At 34.7% G+C, this 15,752-nt stretch overlaps 1 protein-coding gene across 1 annotated transcript; it reads right to left on the bottom strand.

Moving 5' to 3' along the window:
• Positions 1–1,292: 1,292 nt before the first annotated feature.
• LOC128204283 (receptor-type tyrosine-protein phosphatase kappa-like) lies at positions 1,293–15,488 on the bottom strand. Its single transcript, XM_052905693.1, has 21 exons — positions 15,334–15,488; positions 13,556–14,701; positions 13,297–13,399; positions 13,007–13,083; positions 12,386–12,520; positions 10,192–10,358; positions 9,909–9,996; positions 9,649–9,713; positions 9,460–9,496; positions 9,084–9,187; positions 8,595–8,720; positions 6,296–6,444; positions 5,324–5,459; positions 4,773–4,901; positions 4,438–4,540; positions 4,140–4,216; positions 3,639–3,767; positions 3,278–3,415; positions 2,864–3,012; positions 2,553–2,688; positions 1,293–2,226 (listed from the first exon to the last, which is right to left on the bottom strand). The coding sequence occupies exons 1-21, from the start codon at positions 15,407–15,409 to the stop codon at positions 2,158–2,160; spliced, it is 3,339 nt and encodes a 1,112-aa protein (XP_052761653.1). The 5' UTR covers positions 15,410–15,488; the 3' UTR covers positions 1,293–2,157.
• Positions 15,489–15,752: the final 264 nt, after the last annotated feature.

Below are 15,752 nucleotides of genomic sequence, written 5' to 3'. Positions count from 1 at the left end.
ATCGATTAATTGATGTGCCGGGGAAAAAAAGCAAGCACAACTATTTCCAAAAGATCATTGTCTTATCATAGAGTGTGGAATATGGAATTTCTTATTGGTAATAAATGAATTGACACACAATGTCTTGGTGGCTGGTCGTCATGATGTTTTTGAGAAGTCTGAATTATGAGGTAGTATATGAATCAATAACAAAATTGTAATATTAATGTTAGAATGGTGTTTGTGGAACAATTAATATTAAATACCAGGAAAACATCGTTATTGTCCCATTAGAGATAACACATTAATACCGAATTTTGCAATGTCAGTTACTATGACATACGTTATTTAGCTTGAGTGTAAATAATCAATTCTGGTAATTTGAAACAATATTCAAATACCTATTTACATTTTGAAACATTATCTGTAGACAGTATTATGCTTGTTTGTATTTACCTCAATATATTTGTGTTGTCCTTTTGCATTTCGTGTTCACTGTTTGATAAATATCAGATACTGGGGAAAAAGACATTTTTTTAATTGAATTGAACAAAAGTCAGCTTATCAAATAGTTGTGGCCTGTCTATCGTCTGGGTCTCTTAACCAAGGTGTTAACTTCTACAATAGGTTTTGGCTTATAAGTACCTTTGGTCACTGGGTACACTCATACTTCATGCAAAATAAACAAATAATATAAATATCCTGACAGAATAGCAAGAAGAAATGTAATTATTACAGGTAAGACGTTTATTTGTATTGATCCATAAGGATAAAACCATGCGTCCATATTTTCTCACAAATACCGTTAGTCAATGAATAACTTTACTTCTTAGTAAATCAAAATTGAAAGATATGTAGGTTTTAATATAATTGTATTAACTCGGTCAATGGTTTCTCTTATAAAGTAGCATTTGTGATGACAGTTTTACGGCAAGGTTAATACGTTTACATACATTTAAAAATGATTTATTAATTCAACGATTCGTATTTAAACAATTGTCCGCAAGGCCATATGTTTTGCTCTCGAACATAATACATAGATATTGCTATTACACTGTTTAAACAAGCAATAAAAATGTATTTGTTACAAATCATAGTTGATTGTATCATTTTATTATTTCTGATGAAAGTGTTTAAATTGTTTACGTTTGGAGCCGACTTACAACCTATCCATTTCGTCTGTTGTATACTTACAATATACAGGAATTTATTATGTTGGTCGGTTGAACTCTCTCATTGTATAACTTCTTTGAGATTTCATACAATCAATATCACAAGAGTCTGCATGTAAATGTATTAAAAATATAACAACATATATTCAGCTTTTTATTTAGTACAACACTCATTCAAAGCATTTTTACCACAAAGCCATATGTCATTTATAGAAAAAGTCGAAACAAAGCAGCAGTTTGTAGACATTCAGATTTAACATTACGTATTATTATTCCCATGTGCGGAAAGTGTGCACGTCCTGGGTAGTTGTGAACGACGATAGAAAAGTATCACAAATCTTCAATATATACACAGTTTATCATGTTCTAATTTACGAATAAACCCATCAACATGTTGCAGAAGTTCTTAAACATTGTATTAAGTAACACATTAAGACAACACGATTAGTTTTATAGAATTAGCATAAGGCTGATGCATGCAGGAGCGTGTTTATGAATATAACTCATTTGTGAACGAAGTAACAGATAAAGCTGTACTGGTAGAAGCATAACTACAGCTAAACAAAATTCAAATACGAAACGTTCATATGTTATACAAACGAAGCAATTTGTTTGATTTTACATAAGTTCAACATAGTAGAAGCTTATATACGTGTATATATAATTAGATATGCAGAAGGTATGTTCACAGAAGTATTGTTTGAGTATAAACCATTTCAGCTGTCCCCATTTGTCCAGGGTTAATAAAAATCATTTAAGTTCAGGTATAAGTGGGGGCCGAACTTAATGTTGGAATTGTAAATTCTAGTAAAGCCATAAAGTTATTGTGTTGGCTGTATGAACTTGGTTTAAATTGTTATCGTGGAAACTGCTAAACTTGAACGTTCCCGTACTTTACATAATGGTATGCAATTTATATCAAACAAAAATAAGCATCAAAGTGATGACAGAATAAGCAGTCAAGATAGTTAAGTATTGTTTTCAAAGGCACATTTTACAGCTCCGCCTAATTGGAGTATGTTTTAAACAAACGGACGAACTCCAGAAGACCATCATGGCAGAAGTCGAACTGTGCCTACAAATAAAAAAACATCAAAACACTTATGTTACACGCGATACACTGTTACGAGTCACCGTTCTCTGCATTTTATCTAATGGATATTAGGTCGAATATGTTATATCGTACATGACTTGAAGGTATGGGGTTATCATCGTTACGTTCTGTAAGAGTAAACACTATTTTATCCTGTTTAACACATACAAATTTTGCGTGTATGCCAAAGAAATGTACATATACTGGATTTATTTATTTGGAATACTGGTATAATGTGCAATTGTATTAAGCACATACACATGTATATGCGATTTTAAAATCTAATCCTATTAAAATGCCAAGCGAACCTGAGTGGGTACGGCGTTGGGTCTCCTGGCCTTGACCTTCCTTACGGCGTTAACCACATTGACCTCGTGCTCTACTTCCATCTTCTCAAAGAGGAATGCCATTACACAGAACAGCCCGCTCCTACTACCCCCATCCCTGAAAAATATAGCATATTAGATTGATTAAAGTGAATATAAGTTCAAATGAAACCATATGTTGTCCCAATGAAACCATATTTGGTCCAAAGACCCGCAATCGAGATATGTAAAAATAAGCTTGGGAATGAATTCCAACGACAATGCATGGGTTACAAAGCTTGAATTTGTACTACCTGCAGTGGACAAGCACAGGCCCATTGGACGATGCCATTTTGACATCTCTCAGAAATGCAACATAGTAAGCAGGGCTGCGTGGAACATTTCCAGTCTGGTTCCAGTCTGTAAACTCAAAGTGTCGCAATGTGCTTTTGCCACCTTTACTCTGTAACAAAATTTTAAGCTACACTCATATAAACGTATATTTCCATTAATGTCATAGAAATCCCCTGGTTTAAAACTTAAACGAAATCAATAAAAGAAATTATACTGTTCAATGAAAGCAATGCAAGTTTCAAATTTAAGCTTTGTTCTTGATGTCATCCCTATACATTTTAACGTCGAATATACCTTCTTGTTTTAAAAAAAAAATCATCTTCTTTCAAATGATGTAAATCCAGTTACATGTATAAGATTGATATTAAACTAACCTGTGTGCTTCCCTTGAACTCAATAGTTAGCCATTTCTGGATACTGTACTCGTTCTTGACTTTATCCCTCCCACATGAAATAGACAGTTGACCTTTCTTGAGTTCTTGATTGTCCGCTGGATAATATTCACCTATATCCTGGTGGAAATAATGTTAAGTTCGTTTTTAATAAAATTCCATTAATATGGATTTGATTAAGACTTATATATCTTCTACAATAGGAGAAATTTATCATGTTTTTCCGTCTTGGAATAAAAGAGCAGTAAAAGAAAACTGTGCATATCATGTTATTTCGTCGTGTCGACTCATTACAGACTTTTGACAAAATGACACGAATTTATTGATCATCTTAATCGTACTTTTTTCCGTCGCTTTGCTCAAAGCTGACAATGCAGGAGCAATGTTCTTGGTATGCCAAAGTAAGGAAATCCTGAATAGTATTTGACATCGGAGACTGGGCGATGATGTATTTCCGTTTCGCCTGAAACGCCTGCAAAACAAATTAAATGAACGACGATGGACGAACACGATATACGAACATATTACTGCAGTTAAATGTAACGGTATGAATGTACGACGAGGTCGAACACGATATACGAACATATTACTGCAATTTAAGGTAACGGTATGAATGCACTGATCTAAGCAATCAGAAAAGGATTTTCAAACGAAGGTTCTCATAACGTAAATATTTAGCAGATTAAACTGGCAGTATATGTTGAGATATATATATGAGATATATGAGAAACTACCGTTAAGAGAGAAAATGTTAAATAAAAGCCTTTTTAAACTTGATTATGTTCTTTGAAAATGTTACATCATAATATGTATATATATTATTGATTTCACAGTATACCCTTACATGAACAAAGACAGCGTTGACATAGTCTGAATCTCCATGTCTTATTCCCAGATAAAGTCGAGGGCGGTATTCATCGCCTGAAAGTAATAACCATTTTATTATATACCTTTTTGGTTACCATAATTTTACATTTTACTAGCGCAGTATTTCATTACCGAATGTCATTTTTACATCGCGCAGTTATACTGGTCATGTTATTAGGTCAGCAGAGCTGAAGCGTTACGTATGGCTTGTTGATATATGTTGGGTGTTTCGTAAAGTGGGAAATGGGTACGCGATATTCTTTACAAACGTCTACCTGGAATATCTGCTCCACTTCTGTTCTTTCCTTTCTCAGACTTGTTTCGTTCTATAGCAAGGATTCCGTCGTCAGTGTGAACGTGTGGAGTGTCCGTTATTTTCTACAAAGGAGAAATACTTTACACTGCCATTTCATTTGCGTTCTCAGCATATATGCATTTACATTTGTTTCAAAGAAACATATTACTAATACATTTGAATATAATTATTAATTTGAGCCTAATCGATGGGGGAATTACTTTCTTTTGACTGTTTTTATATGGATAAATACACTTTATATACCAAGTAAACATTGATAAGCATACATTTTGAGCAAATATCACATTCCGTTACCTTAAACTGCCTGATAAGATTTCCCTTGCTGGTCTCGATCATGTAGTCATGAAACTGTTTTCCTGGTATCTGCTCACAGTCAAATGTCAGGGTGTGAACCAGTGCAAGGTGTAGAAACTCGTACTGTTCCTGAAATCAGGAAATAAACACTGATATACTCATGATTCATTTCCGTGTTTATTTGTTCTATGGAATGACCTATCAGAAATCAAGCATAAACAGTGTGTAATTCAAATATGACATGCAAACGTAGACAAACAAAATTGCAAGATAAACTATACAACTGATAAGCCATTGAGGCTGCAAAGAGAGACTGTATATTTCCAGCTGAGACAGTATATTTCTAGCTATTGTACAAGAAGCATATCTTAAAGACGTGCATAACTGAGGTACAAAAATAAGAATGCACTTTCTAAAGCACGATATAAAGTAAAAAAAAAATATACAGTTTTATCGATATTTCCTGTACCTTCCTATATTTCTCCACTTCTCTATTACTTTGTCACTCACGTTACGTTCTTTATGACTCACGGATTCAAACGTTAACTTACCGCTGTCTGGACCATGTTTGGTCTGTTCTGTCTCATATTGATGATGCATCCTGGAATCTCAACGGCCTTGTTCGAATTACCTTCCTTTGTTAGAATATCTAACGCAATATATGTCCCTGTTCGACCGATTCCCGCACTAAAAGGAACACCCATATATGACATTTATCGATCGCAACTAATAGGCTATGCGCTATTACATAATTTATACAGATGTATTTTCAACTCCATTATAAAGAGTGCTGAAAGCTGATATTAATCACTCACGAGTCAGTTCGGAAACCAATACTGTGTCATCTGTGTCATAGCTTAACGGCCAAGTAAAGGTTCTGGTTGCGATCGAAAAGTGGCCCTCTTGAATGAGAGTAGGACTCCTTTACCACTAGCCTTTACATGAGCTTTTTGAGTGAGACACAACATAGCTTCAGATGTGTTTATTGCTGATCCTGTTTCAACACGTACAAAGAAAATCACAGTACTAAAAGTACACAGTATTTGTGATATCTGTCTGACCTAATGCTCTTGCACTTGAGAGCGATTTCAGTTTCCCTAGTTTGTTCTGTGTTTTTCTTTGAAATGATCCAATAAAGCCTTACCAGTGTTGTAAAACATTCCTTGAAGGACATATTAATTAAAAGAATAGTCAATTTGCTTATATGCAGCGTTCGGACATAAACATGTACAGGGGCAATCAATAATGAGAACCATCTTTCTAAACTTAATCAGCACCGTGACACTCTGATCTTTGGCGTTTATAACATGGCAAGGGCTCTTGAATATGCAATAAAAACATCTCGCACTTGCAAAAACATTCGAACCCCGTTAATTCAAACAAGCTTGACTCGAATTCCTCATTGGCACGAACTGGTACAAAATATGAACAATTCTATTTGCTTGAAATGCTCCATATTGCTCTCAAATAGTACTTTTATAACAGGTGCAAACGTTTATAAAATAACGATAAATAATCTACACCTGCAATGAACCAGCGTTGGACCTCCGAGATGGGCAGGAGAATGGATCACTCTATGTCGGAACTCAATCAGCGCTGTGACGTCCTCTGGGATTCCCCTATCAGGCCAGGCTGTGAAGTGATGGTGGTGCAGCTGCCTCTCAGATTCGCCCTGAAATAGTTATTGTTATGTATTCCAGCTGATGGACTATGCCCCGAATATTAATTAAACATACTAGCGTGTTGTACGTTGAATCAGGTCATATATTCCTGTTTGTGAAATAACTTGCTTTCTGTGGACTCCATATTGACATGATATTTTACGGATCCCTCCCCCTCTCCTCCCTTGCGCCCTCTCTCTGTATGTCTGTCTGTATGTATGTCTCTCTCTCTCTCTCTCTCTCTCTCTCTCTCTCTCTCTCTCTCTCTCTGATATATATATATATATATATATATATATATATATATATTGCCTATATTCTTGAAATGGCTCAAAGGCGGTGTAATTAAAATTGAAAGTAGTTTAATTATTGCTTACGTATGTAACAATCAAATGTTTTCCGGTTAATAAGCTCGCGGCGTTCGCTTAACGCTGATTTTCATTGCATTACGTTGTGCAACGATAGCGTAACGCCATGAATCTGTTTTAAATGAGATTTTCAAGATTGGTACATAATTATAAATTGTATATACCTCAAACAATTGATCATTGTTAATGTTATTCTTTTGTTGAAGCCATACAGTCCTGACTCTTTTTTATAAACACTTCATTAAGGAATTTAATTTTAACAATCTTTACATTTAAGTGTACTCCACACAGAAACATATAATTCAACTTCGTTTTTGACAGCCTTGATTCTTCTACAAAGAAAACGTGTATGTGGGATGGTGTTGTGTAATGTATTATTTATTTAATGCTTTAACTAGTTCACTACTTTCTACCTTTCAACAACATGATTATTATTAAATAAGTTCGTATCAATTGTGTAAGTTTTTAAACAGCAACTCATAAGAAAGCTTATAACGAGTAAAACCGGGTTATCTTTCCTTGTAATGTTTATAATGATATTAATATTAATAAGCAGAATCATTGGATGCATCAATATAAACATGTAATATGATACGTAAATGGAAAAAAAACAATTTATCGCTTCACTCTCAACTTAACGTAGGAGGTTAAAAGCATTCTTCAAAACAGTGTCTATCGCTGCGGAAATCTTTTGTGTTTATTCCGGTAGCGTGAAGTCAAAATAAACATTAGCATTCACGAGCGCTTTAAGTTTAGTTTTGCTTACTGTATAAACTTCCGTGTATTTTGCCTATATTTCATTGAAGCGTTGTCAAACTATTTAGTTGAAAGGTTGAGACTTTCACAGGTTTAATCTAGTAAACATATCCTAATCATTGATTGATTTGATGAATACGATTTGGGGTGTTAAGCTTTAAATTGGTCGTCTAAGCATACCGGTTAATATAGAAAAGAATTAAAGTGCACAATGGCTTAAATCTTTTACGCGCCAAAGAAAATGCAATCTGGAAGAAGGCGAATTTCATAAATAATCTATGTATTTAAAAAAAGTTTCCTAAGATACTGAGGTCATTGCTTTTAAACATTTTCCTTTAAGAGATAGACGGTACTGAAGTATGTTGTTATGGAAAGGTACTGACATTTAGGGTTTTTGGCGAAATTAAAGTACCAAAATCTAATAAGATCAATCAACAAATTGTGTTACCTTTGCTTGTAATATTTATATTGATATCAGTGGTTCATGTACTTGAGCAAAGGACTTTAAACGAACATATTTAATGCTTTCTATAGTAATGCTTGCAAAGAGAAGGTAATGAATATTCTTTCATACAATGGCAATAGTTTTGTATTCTTTTGTGCTTATTCATGAAGCGTGAAGTGAGAATAATCATCAGCAATACAGACGGTTTACATTTCGTTTAGAGTACTATTTAATCTTCCGGGTATTTTGCCTAATTTTCCCAATTTATGGTGAATGTTTGTAGCGTCAAGTGTTTGAATTTAAAAGTACATACATCTGACTTACTGATTTATGTTAATGCATATGATAATAGTTGTTAAGATTCAAGTACGTAAAGAAGGAACAATATTTTATCAAGAAAAAAAACTATATGCATTGAACTGTTTTTTTTTTATTTTAAATGCAGTCGTGGCAAAAAGATTATTATATTTCCTTAAAGGTACGTGTTAAAACTATATTTGATACAGGTACGCATTGACATTGTTATTAAAATGAACAAAGATTCTGTGTGTCATATTAATTTTATATTACAACAACATTGAAATTCGCTTACATCTTTTAGGAGCATCAATCTTCTCGTAAACTCTGCATACTCATCCTCGCTTTGACAGGTGACCTTCACTCCGCTGTAGTTTAAAGTGGTCCCAACATTGGGCCAGTACTTCTCGCATTTCTCCTTCTGATGATATAAAAAGGACTTAGATACCAATGAAAGAATCTATTTTAAATGTTGTTGTGCTGACGTGTGTGATTGTGTGATAGTTTTATAACCCGAACGCCATAGCGATTGCGATAATTGAATTTGACTAACGCATACTTGTTGGTCGAGTGTGGTCATTCCAATGGTAATATTGCAACTATGTTATACATTAAAATGGCATTCAAATAATCGAAAAGAATTCCGTGAATGAAACCTTTTTCAATATATTTATATTTTTCGAAAACTGGTGTACTAGAATGAATGTTTTAATTAAGGTTTTCCATTTTTTATACGTGTTCATATATCCGCGGGGTTTATTTTGGACAATCATTGTCATTATACCCCATCCTCCATCAGGTTGGTAACCATGACGATCTTCTCCACCTTCTGTTGCCAAATCATATTCCAGAACATGCCAAAGTCTCTCATCTGTTTTGACATTGGACCTGGGAATACAAAACACCATAGAAACGGTAGCAATTGTCTTCTGTATGTTGTATCTTTCATTTATGCATGAATATCACTGGTGCATTCCCGATGTATATCTCTTTAAAGAAAGAGTGTTATAAAGTAGTCCGTCTCATTCTTAGAAATAGTATACAGGTAACTGATTTGTAATGTTCAAGTAAAATTAATTCCTGGAGGCTAAAACCTAAAAAATGAAGGTGTCATTGACACGTGAATTTCTAAACCATGTATGTACAGTGTATACTCTTACCAAGCGAAGCAATGTACGCATTTCTCTCATTGAAACCCTGCAAATAGATTTTCACAGTAAATGTCAAAATTATTTTAACCGTACTCAATATGTTTGTGATTTATTTCAATTGAAGTTCACCACTACTTCACAATACAAATGTTATAGTAAACAAGCATTTGATCCTTATTCGAATTAAAGTGTACATACATCGATGTAGTTAGCATTGATGTAATCAGTATCAAAACCAGTCACTTTCACCCTTGTTGCATCATCTGAAAACAAAATTTGCATCCTATTAATATATACATACAAACCTCAAATAGCAACTACTCTTGATATTTATTCAATAATAACCAAAACTGCATGTTTAAATGAACAAATATATAATTAATGTTAATTAGTGATTACTGCCCATTGATCGGTGTACTTCTATTCCTTAACTAAATTAACTGCAATAGTATTGTTACATGCATATAATCCCTTGTATCTGTTTTTTGCCTTGTTTTGAGGTAATTTGGCAGCGTCGCAGCTCCTTTTGAGGCCGTCAGAGAATTTCTGAAGAAAATAAATGGCATTTATAAGTCAACGAAATCCGTTTCATAGTGAAAATTATTAGAATTGATTGTCAGCATTTATAGTCATTTAAATTTGTTTTACTTATTAACATATTTGAAGAAATAAACAAACAAAAATATAATGTACTTTTAATGCTTTATATTTTGTAATGATATGTAGTAAACTGATAAATACATCGAATTCCTCCTCATAGTAATCCAAAGTCTTTCCAGCCACAAAAACCGCCAGTTCATTCACTTTCACTTTCCGTTGCTCTATATCGTGTATGCCAATGTAGTAAACGTTCTCCTCAACTTTCTTGGTCAGTTTCCTTTTCTGGGACCTACTCTCTTCGTCGAAATCTATTGTGCATTGATGGGGGGTTATATTACAATGTGGTATTGTCCGGTTCATTTAAACTGTCACAGGTGCATGCACAAATTAAAAATTAACATGTTCTGGGTGCATACCTACATAGACAATACAATTGCTGTAGGTGCATAACTATTCGGGCCATGAAACTGCCACCTGTGCATATTCGCTCGGGCAATGGGACTGTAACATTTGCAGTATTGCTCAAGCAATGAAACTGTCGCAAATGCACTTTAATATGAGCACTAATGAAACTGTTTCATGTACATTATTAAACGGGCAACAAATTTGTAACATGTGAACAATAACACGGGCAATAAAACTGTCATTTGTGCATAATTACACGGGCATGGAAACTGTCACAGGTGCATAATTAAACAGGCAAGGAAACTGTCACATGTGCATAATTAAACCGGCAATGAAACTGTCACGTGTGCACAATTACAAGGGCATTGAAACTGTCACATATGTATACTCACACTGGCAATGAAACTGTCACATGTGCATAATTACACTGGAAATGAAACTGTTAAATGTGCATAATTACACGGGCAATGATACTGTCACATGTGCACAATTACACAGGCAAAGAAACTATCATGTGTGCATAATAACACAGGCAACACAACTGTCAAATGTGCATTATTACACGGGCAATGAAACTGTCACAGGTGCATAATAACACGGGCAATGGAATTGGCACATGTGCACAATAACACGGGCAATGGAAACTGTCACAGGTGCATAATTAAACGGGCAAGGAAACTGTCACATATGCATAATTAAACCGGCAATGAAACTGTCACATGTGCACAATTACACGGGCAATGGAAACTGTCACAGGTGCATAATTAAACGGGCAAGGAAACTGTCACATATGCATAATTAAACCGGCAATGAAACTGTCACATGTGCACAATAACACGGGCAATGGAAACTGTCACAGGTGCATAATTAAACGGGCAAGGAAACTGTCACATATGCATAATTAAACCGGCAATGAAACTGTCACATGTGCACAATTACACGGGCAATGAAACTGTCACATCTGCATTATCACACGGGCAATGAAACTGTCACATGTGCATAATTACACGGGCAATGAAACTGTCACATGTGCACAATTACACGGGCAATGAAACTGTCACAAGTGCATAATTACACGGGCAATAAATATGTCACAGGTGTGCAATAACACAGGCAATGAAACAGCCACATGTGCATAATTACACGGGCAACGAAACTGTCATATGTGCATAATTACACGGGTAATGAAACTGTCATTCTGCATAACTGCATGGCAATGAAATTGTCACATGTGCATAAGAACACTGGCAATGAAACGGTCACATATGCACCATTACACGGGCAATGAAACTGTCACATGTGCACAATTACACGGGCAATGAAACTGTCACAAGTGCATAATTACACGGGCAATAAATTATGTCACAGGTGCGCAATAAAACGGGCAATGAAACTGTCACATGTGCAAAATTACACGGGCAATGTAACTGTCAGATGTGCATAATAGCACAGGCAATGAAACTGTCACATGTGCATGATTACAATGGCAATGCAACTGTCACATGTGCATAATTACACGGGAAATGAAAATGTCACAGGTACATCATTACACGGGCAATAAAACTGACACAGGTTCATTATTACACTGGCAATGGCACTGTCATATGTGCATTATTACACGGGCAATGAACTTGTACATGTGCATTATTACACGAACAGTGAAACTGTCATATGCATAAATCAAAGGCAAAACGTTCACATGAGCATGTTTAAACATGCAGGTCTTCATACCTTAGTAGTTTACATAAATCTGGGATGAAATTAAACGACGAATTCGCTACATCCAACGACATAGAAACTGTGAAAGGCGAAGATAACATGATAATTGCAAACCTGTTCTAAAATATTATTACATAAATTTAACAGTCGTATCTATACATACCTAATTATTACCTTTATTATCAGTATGCAAAATATGTTTCAAACTAACCAATTTCTAGATCATCATCGTCTGTTGCTGTTTCTAAGCCACCACCGAGTATTATTCTGTCCGAAACATGGCTGTAGCTAACGTTCGAAGTTTCTTCTAAACGTGTGGTTGATATGTTCGTGGAACCTTGCTTCCCTGGTAAATTGGTATCACAAAACATACATTGGGACATACGGATTGCAAGTACGTCTTTAATTTGGGATATTCATTATTAAATAAATTCAGGTATCCGATGTCAATTTGTTCAGCCATTGGTGATAATGTAAACATATGTTGCCTAGTTAAGCGATCATATTTTGATTTCATATAAAAAAGAGTATTGTTTGCTGATAACTTATACGTAAAACAATTTTTTTTCGTGTTTTGGGGGTATTTATATCATCTTATACTGGCCTTGACCTTTTTGTACAATGCAAAGAACTTTTTGTTTTACAACACGTCCCGTATAATCATTCATTTTATTCTGAACATGAGAAAACATGATGATTTATTACTTTTCTCTTAAAAATGGCACTGGTTTTTCTTAAACCTGTTTTAATTACAGACTATATTAATACTTTAAACAACAATGGTAATACTTTTTGAGTACCGTTTTGAAATGTAAAGAAAATATAATTTTACCTCCGTGAAAAGGCTCAATTGAGTGGTATTCATTATCAATTTCTTCACTTCGATCTTCATAGGGTTTGCTTTTTCTTCTAAATACAAATGCAGTAAATAACAACGAAACAACAACAACAACAACAAAAACAGAGAAATTGTGAATAAGCAATTGTTGATAATGTCTACGTGAAGCAGTATTTTGTATCTATTTTTGTTAATAATTGACCTAAAATAAATCATATTTTTCCATTTTCATTCCAGCAAGTATGTTTCTTTTTTAAATAATGAAATATCGTTGGATAACTAACCTCCTTTTCAGGACAACAATCAGGACTATGACCACAACCAACACCAACATCCCTACGACTGCTCCAACAATAGCAGCTGCCAACATATTGTCTGTCCCTTTCACTGAAAGAATTTTAAAAGAAACAATTTCCGATTCAATGGACACTTTAAACAATTTTGTTTGCTTACAAAAGCCAAATGATCCAACGGAATTTTCGAAAACATGCATTTTTTACTTTATAATTATTAACAAATATCAAAATGAAGTATTCAACGTACCTAGCAAACATGTATCGCCTATGAAACCATTAAGACACCCACTTAAACACTTTCCAAACAAGTCACATTTAGATTCTGCTGTCGTATTCACACAGTACTCTGAGCAGATGCTATCACACATTGAACCATAATGATTAGGGATACATCCATTTGTACAATAACCGTTTTCTTGAGAACATTTCCCAACTTTACAGTTATTACTGCAAGTAATATTACAAAACGGTCCATGAACTGTTAGTTCTTTGCACCCAGTGCAGGTAACGTTGTCCGTACATCTGACACAATTACCAGGGCACTGATCCGGCAGCTGACATGCCCCATCTATTTGGTTGCAAGTATTGCCAAGACAGTCCTCAGAACATGTCTTATTACACAGTTGCCCATAGTTGCCATTATGACACGAAATACACTCCCCCTTTCGAGTGCAGTCTCCGTTACGACAGTGAATGCATCGAGTATCACATTGTGTTCCGAAGTAGCCGGTAAAGCATTCATTGCAATGTCCGGAATATTGCTCACAACCCCCTTTACAATTAGCTGAGCAAGTGTTGTTACATCGTGCACCATACCAACCGACAGTGCACCCGTTGCATTGAACACTTTCCCTACATGATGCACACGTATCAGGACACGTTTCAATTGTACAATCACCTGTGAGAATATCGCATCTCCCATCGCATTCACACTGCAACCCACACAGTTCTCCGTATCTTCCAGTGGGGCACATAGAACAAGATGTGCCATAGGAGCATTTCTCACAATCAGAAAAACAGTTTCCATTACACTGATCTCCATAAAACCCGTCTTTGCACTCACATTCACCATTAGTCCCACATGTGTCTGTTACGCATTTTTCCGAACACTTAAATTTGCATGTATGTCCATAAAAACCTTGTTTACATGTACATGCTCCATCAAACGAGTTACACGTTTCTGTGTTACAACCGTCAAAACAAAAAGATTCACAAGTAGTGCCCCAGAAACCTGGCCTACATTCGTTACAATGCGTTTCATCACTGCAAGTAACACAGTTCGTTCCTACGTACGTGCACGCTCTACATTCACCAGCTGACGATAAGTAGTATCCCGAGTCACAAGATGCGCATTCGTTTGAATTTGAACATGATGCGCAGTTTGCAAAACAACCTGAAGAGAATATGAAAATACATGTAGTTCATAATGTAGACATTTTCGCAATACAGCGTCATTATCAAATTGTTTTTTGACAGATACGACGTTTTGGATCATATGTAGGCTTGTTGGTTGTTTGTTACATTATTATTATGTTACAGTCAATACGGAATTAGAGAACACTTTCAAGGTTCATGGAAATACAAAACGGGTGTCGTGTTGAATATTTTTGGTTGGTACTATATATATATATATATATATATATATATATATATATATATATATATATATATATATATATATATATATATATATAGATATATAGAAATATATCTAACATGAAAATTTCATTGAACATAGGAGATTTATATTTACAAACGAAAACACATCACAACACAACAAAACATGCTCTGGTGACATATGATCAACGAATATTAATTGTATTAGTCGTACTTTAACATGTTTAATGAGTATACTGTATGAAATGATATTATAAAAATTATACGTAGCGACTAAATTACAACATACAGATCACAAAACATATCATCTCAAGAACTTAAATATAAACACTATCTATGCATTGCTTAAGTTTTTTTTCAAAATGTTTGAAGTAGAAAGTAAGAAGCAAAATATAGCAATATACTCACTCGACGTAGAGACGCAGGAATCGGCTTTTATCAAGATAATGAATATACCTATAAGTGATTGAATTGAGCTATTCATCCTTATATCCAAATCAACTGAATAATCTATCTGAAAATATATTAAGAAATAAGTCGTTGTCTAAGCAAGCGTGTTTAAATCTCAACATAACCCGACATAGACGCGGAAGTTTAAAAGCGGCGGTTCACTTCTGAAACTTGGGTCGTTTAAATTGAATGTCACATTAAGGCGTGTATAATGTAAAATGTATAATGTAATTCACCTCGTTTGGGTCATTTAAAAATATCATGTTTCGAATATACGTTGATGATTAAGTATGCCAAATGTTAGATTGATATGTATTCGAGTGTGTGTTTTATCTTGGTTAAGTGAATAAATCAGACGTGTAAGTGATTGTGTATAA

Source organism: Mya arenaria, chromosome 10 (genome assembly GCF_026914265.1).
Source record: "Mya arenaria isolate MELC-2E11 chromosome 10, ASM2691426v1".
Taxonomy (NCBI): Eukaryota; Metazoa; Mollusca; class Bivalvia; order Myida; family Myidae; genus Mya; species Mya arenaria.
Note: the sequence above shows the minus strand (reverse complement) of the source record. Positions and strands in the feature narration are given on the sequence as shown.

Excerpts from the sequence above, each read along its gene's own strand:
- LOC128204283 (XM_052905693.1), bottom strand. The coding sequence starts at position 15,409 with ATGAATAGCTCAATTCAATCACTTATAGGTATATTCATTATCTTGATA. Across the intron at positions 13,084-13,296 it reads ATTGTTGTCCTGAAAAGGAG|AAGAAAAAGCAAACCCTATG; the intron begins GTTAGTTATCCA and ends ATTTGTATTTAG. Across the intron at positions 4,217-4,437 it reads AAGTGGAGCAGATATTCCAG|GCGATGAATACCGCCCTCGA; the intron begins GTAGACGTTTGT and ends TATTACTTTCAG.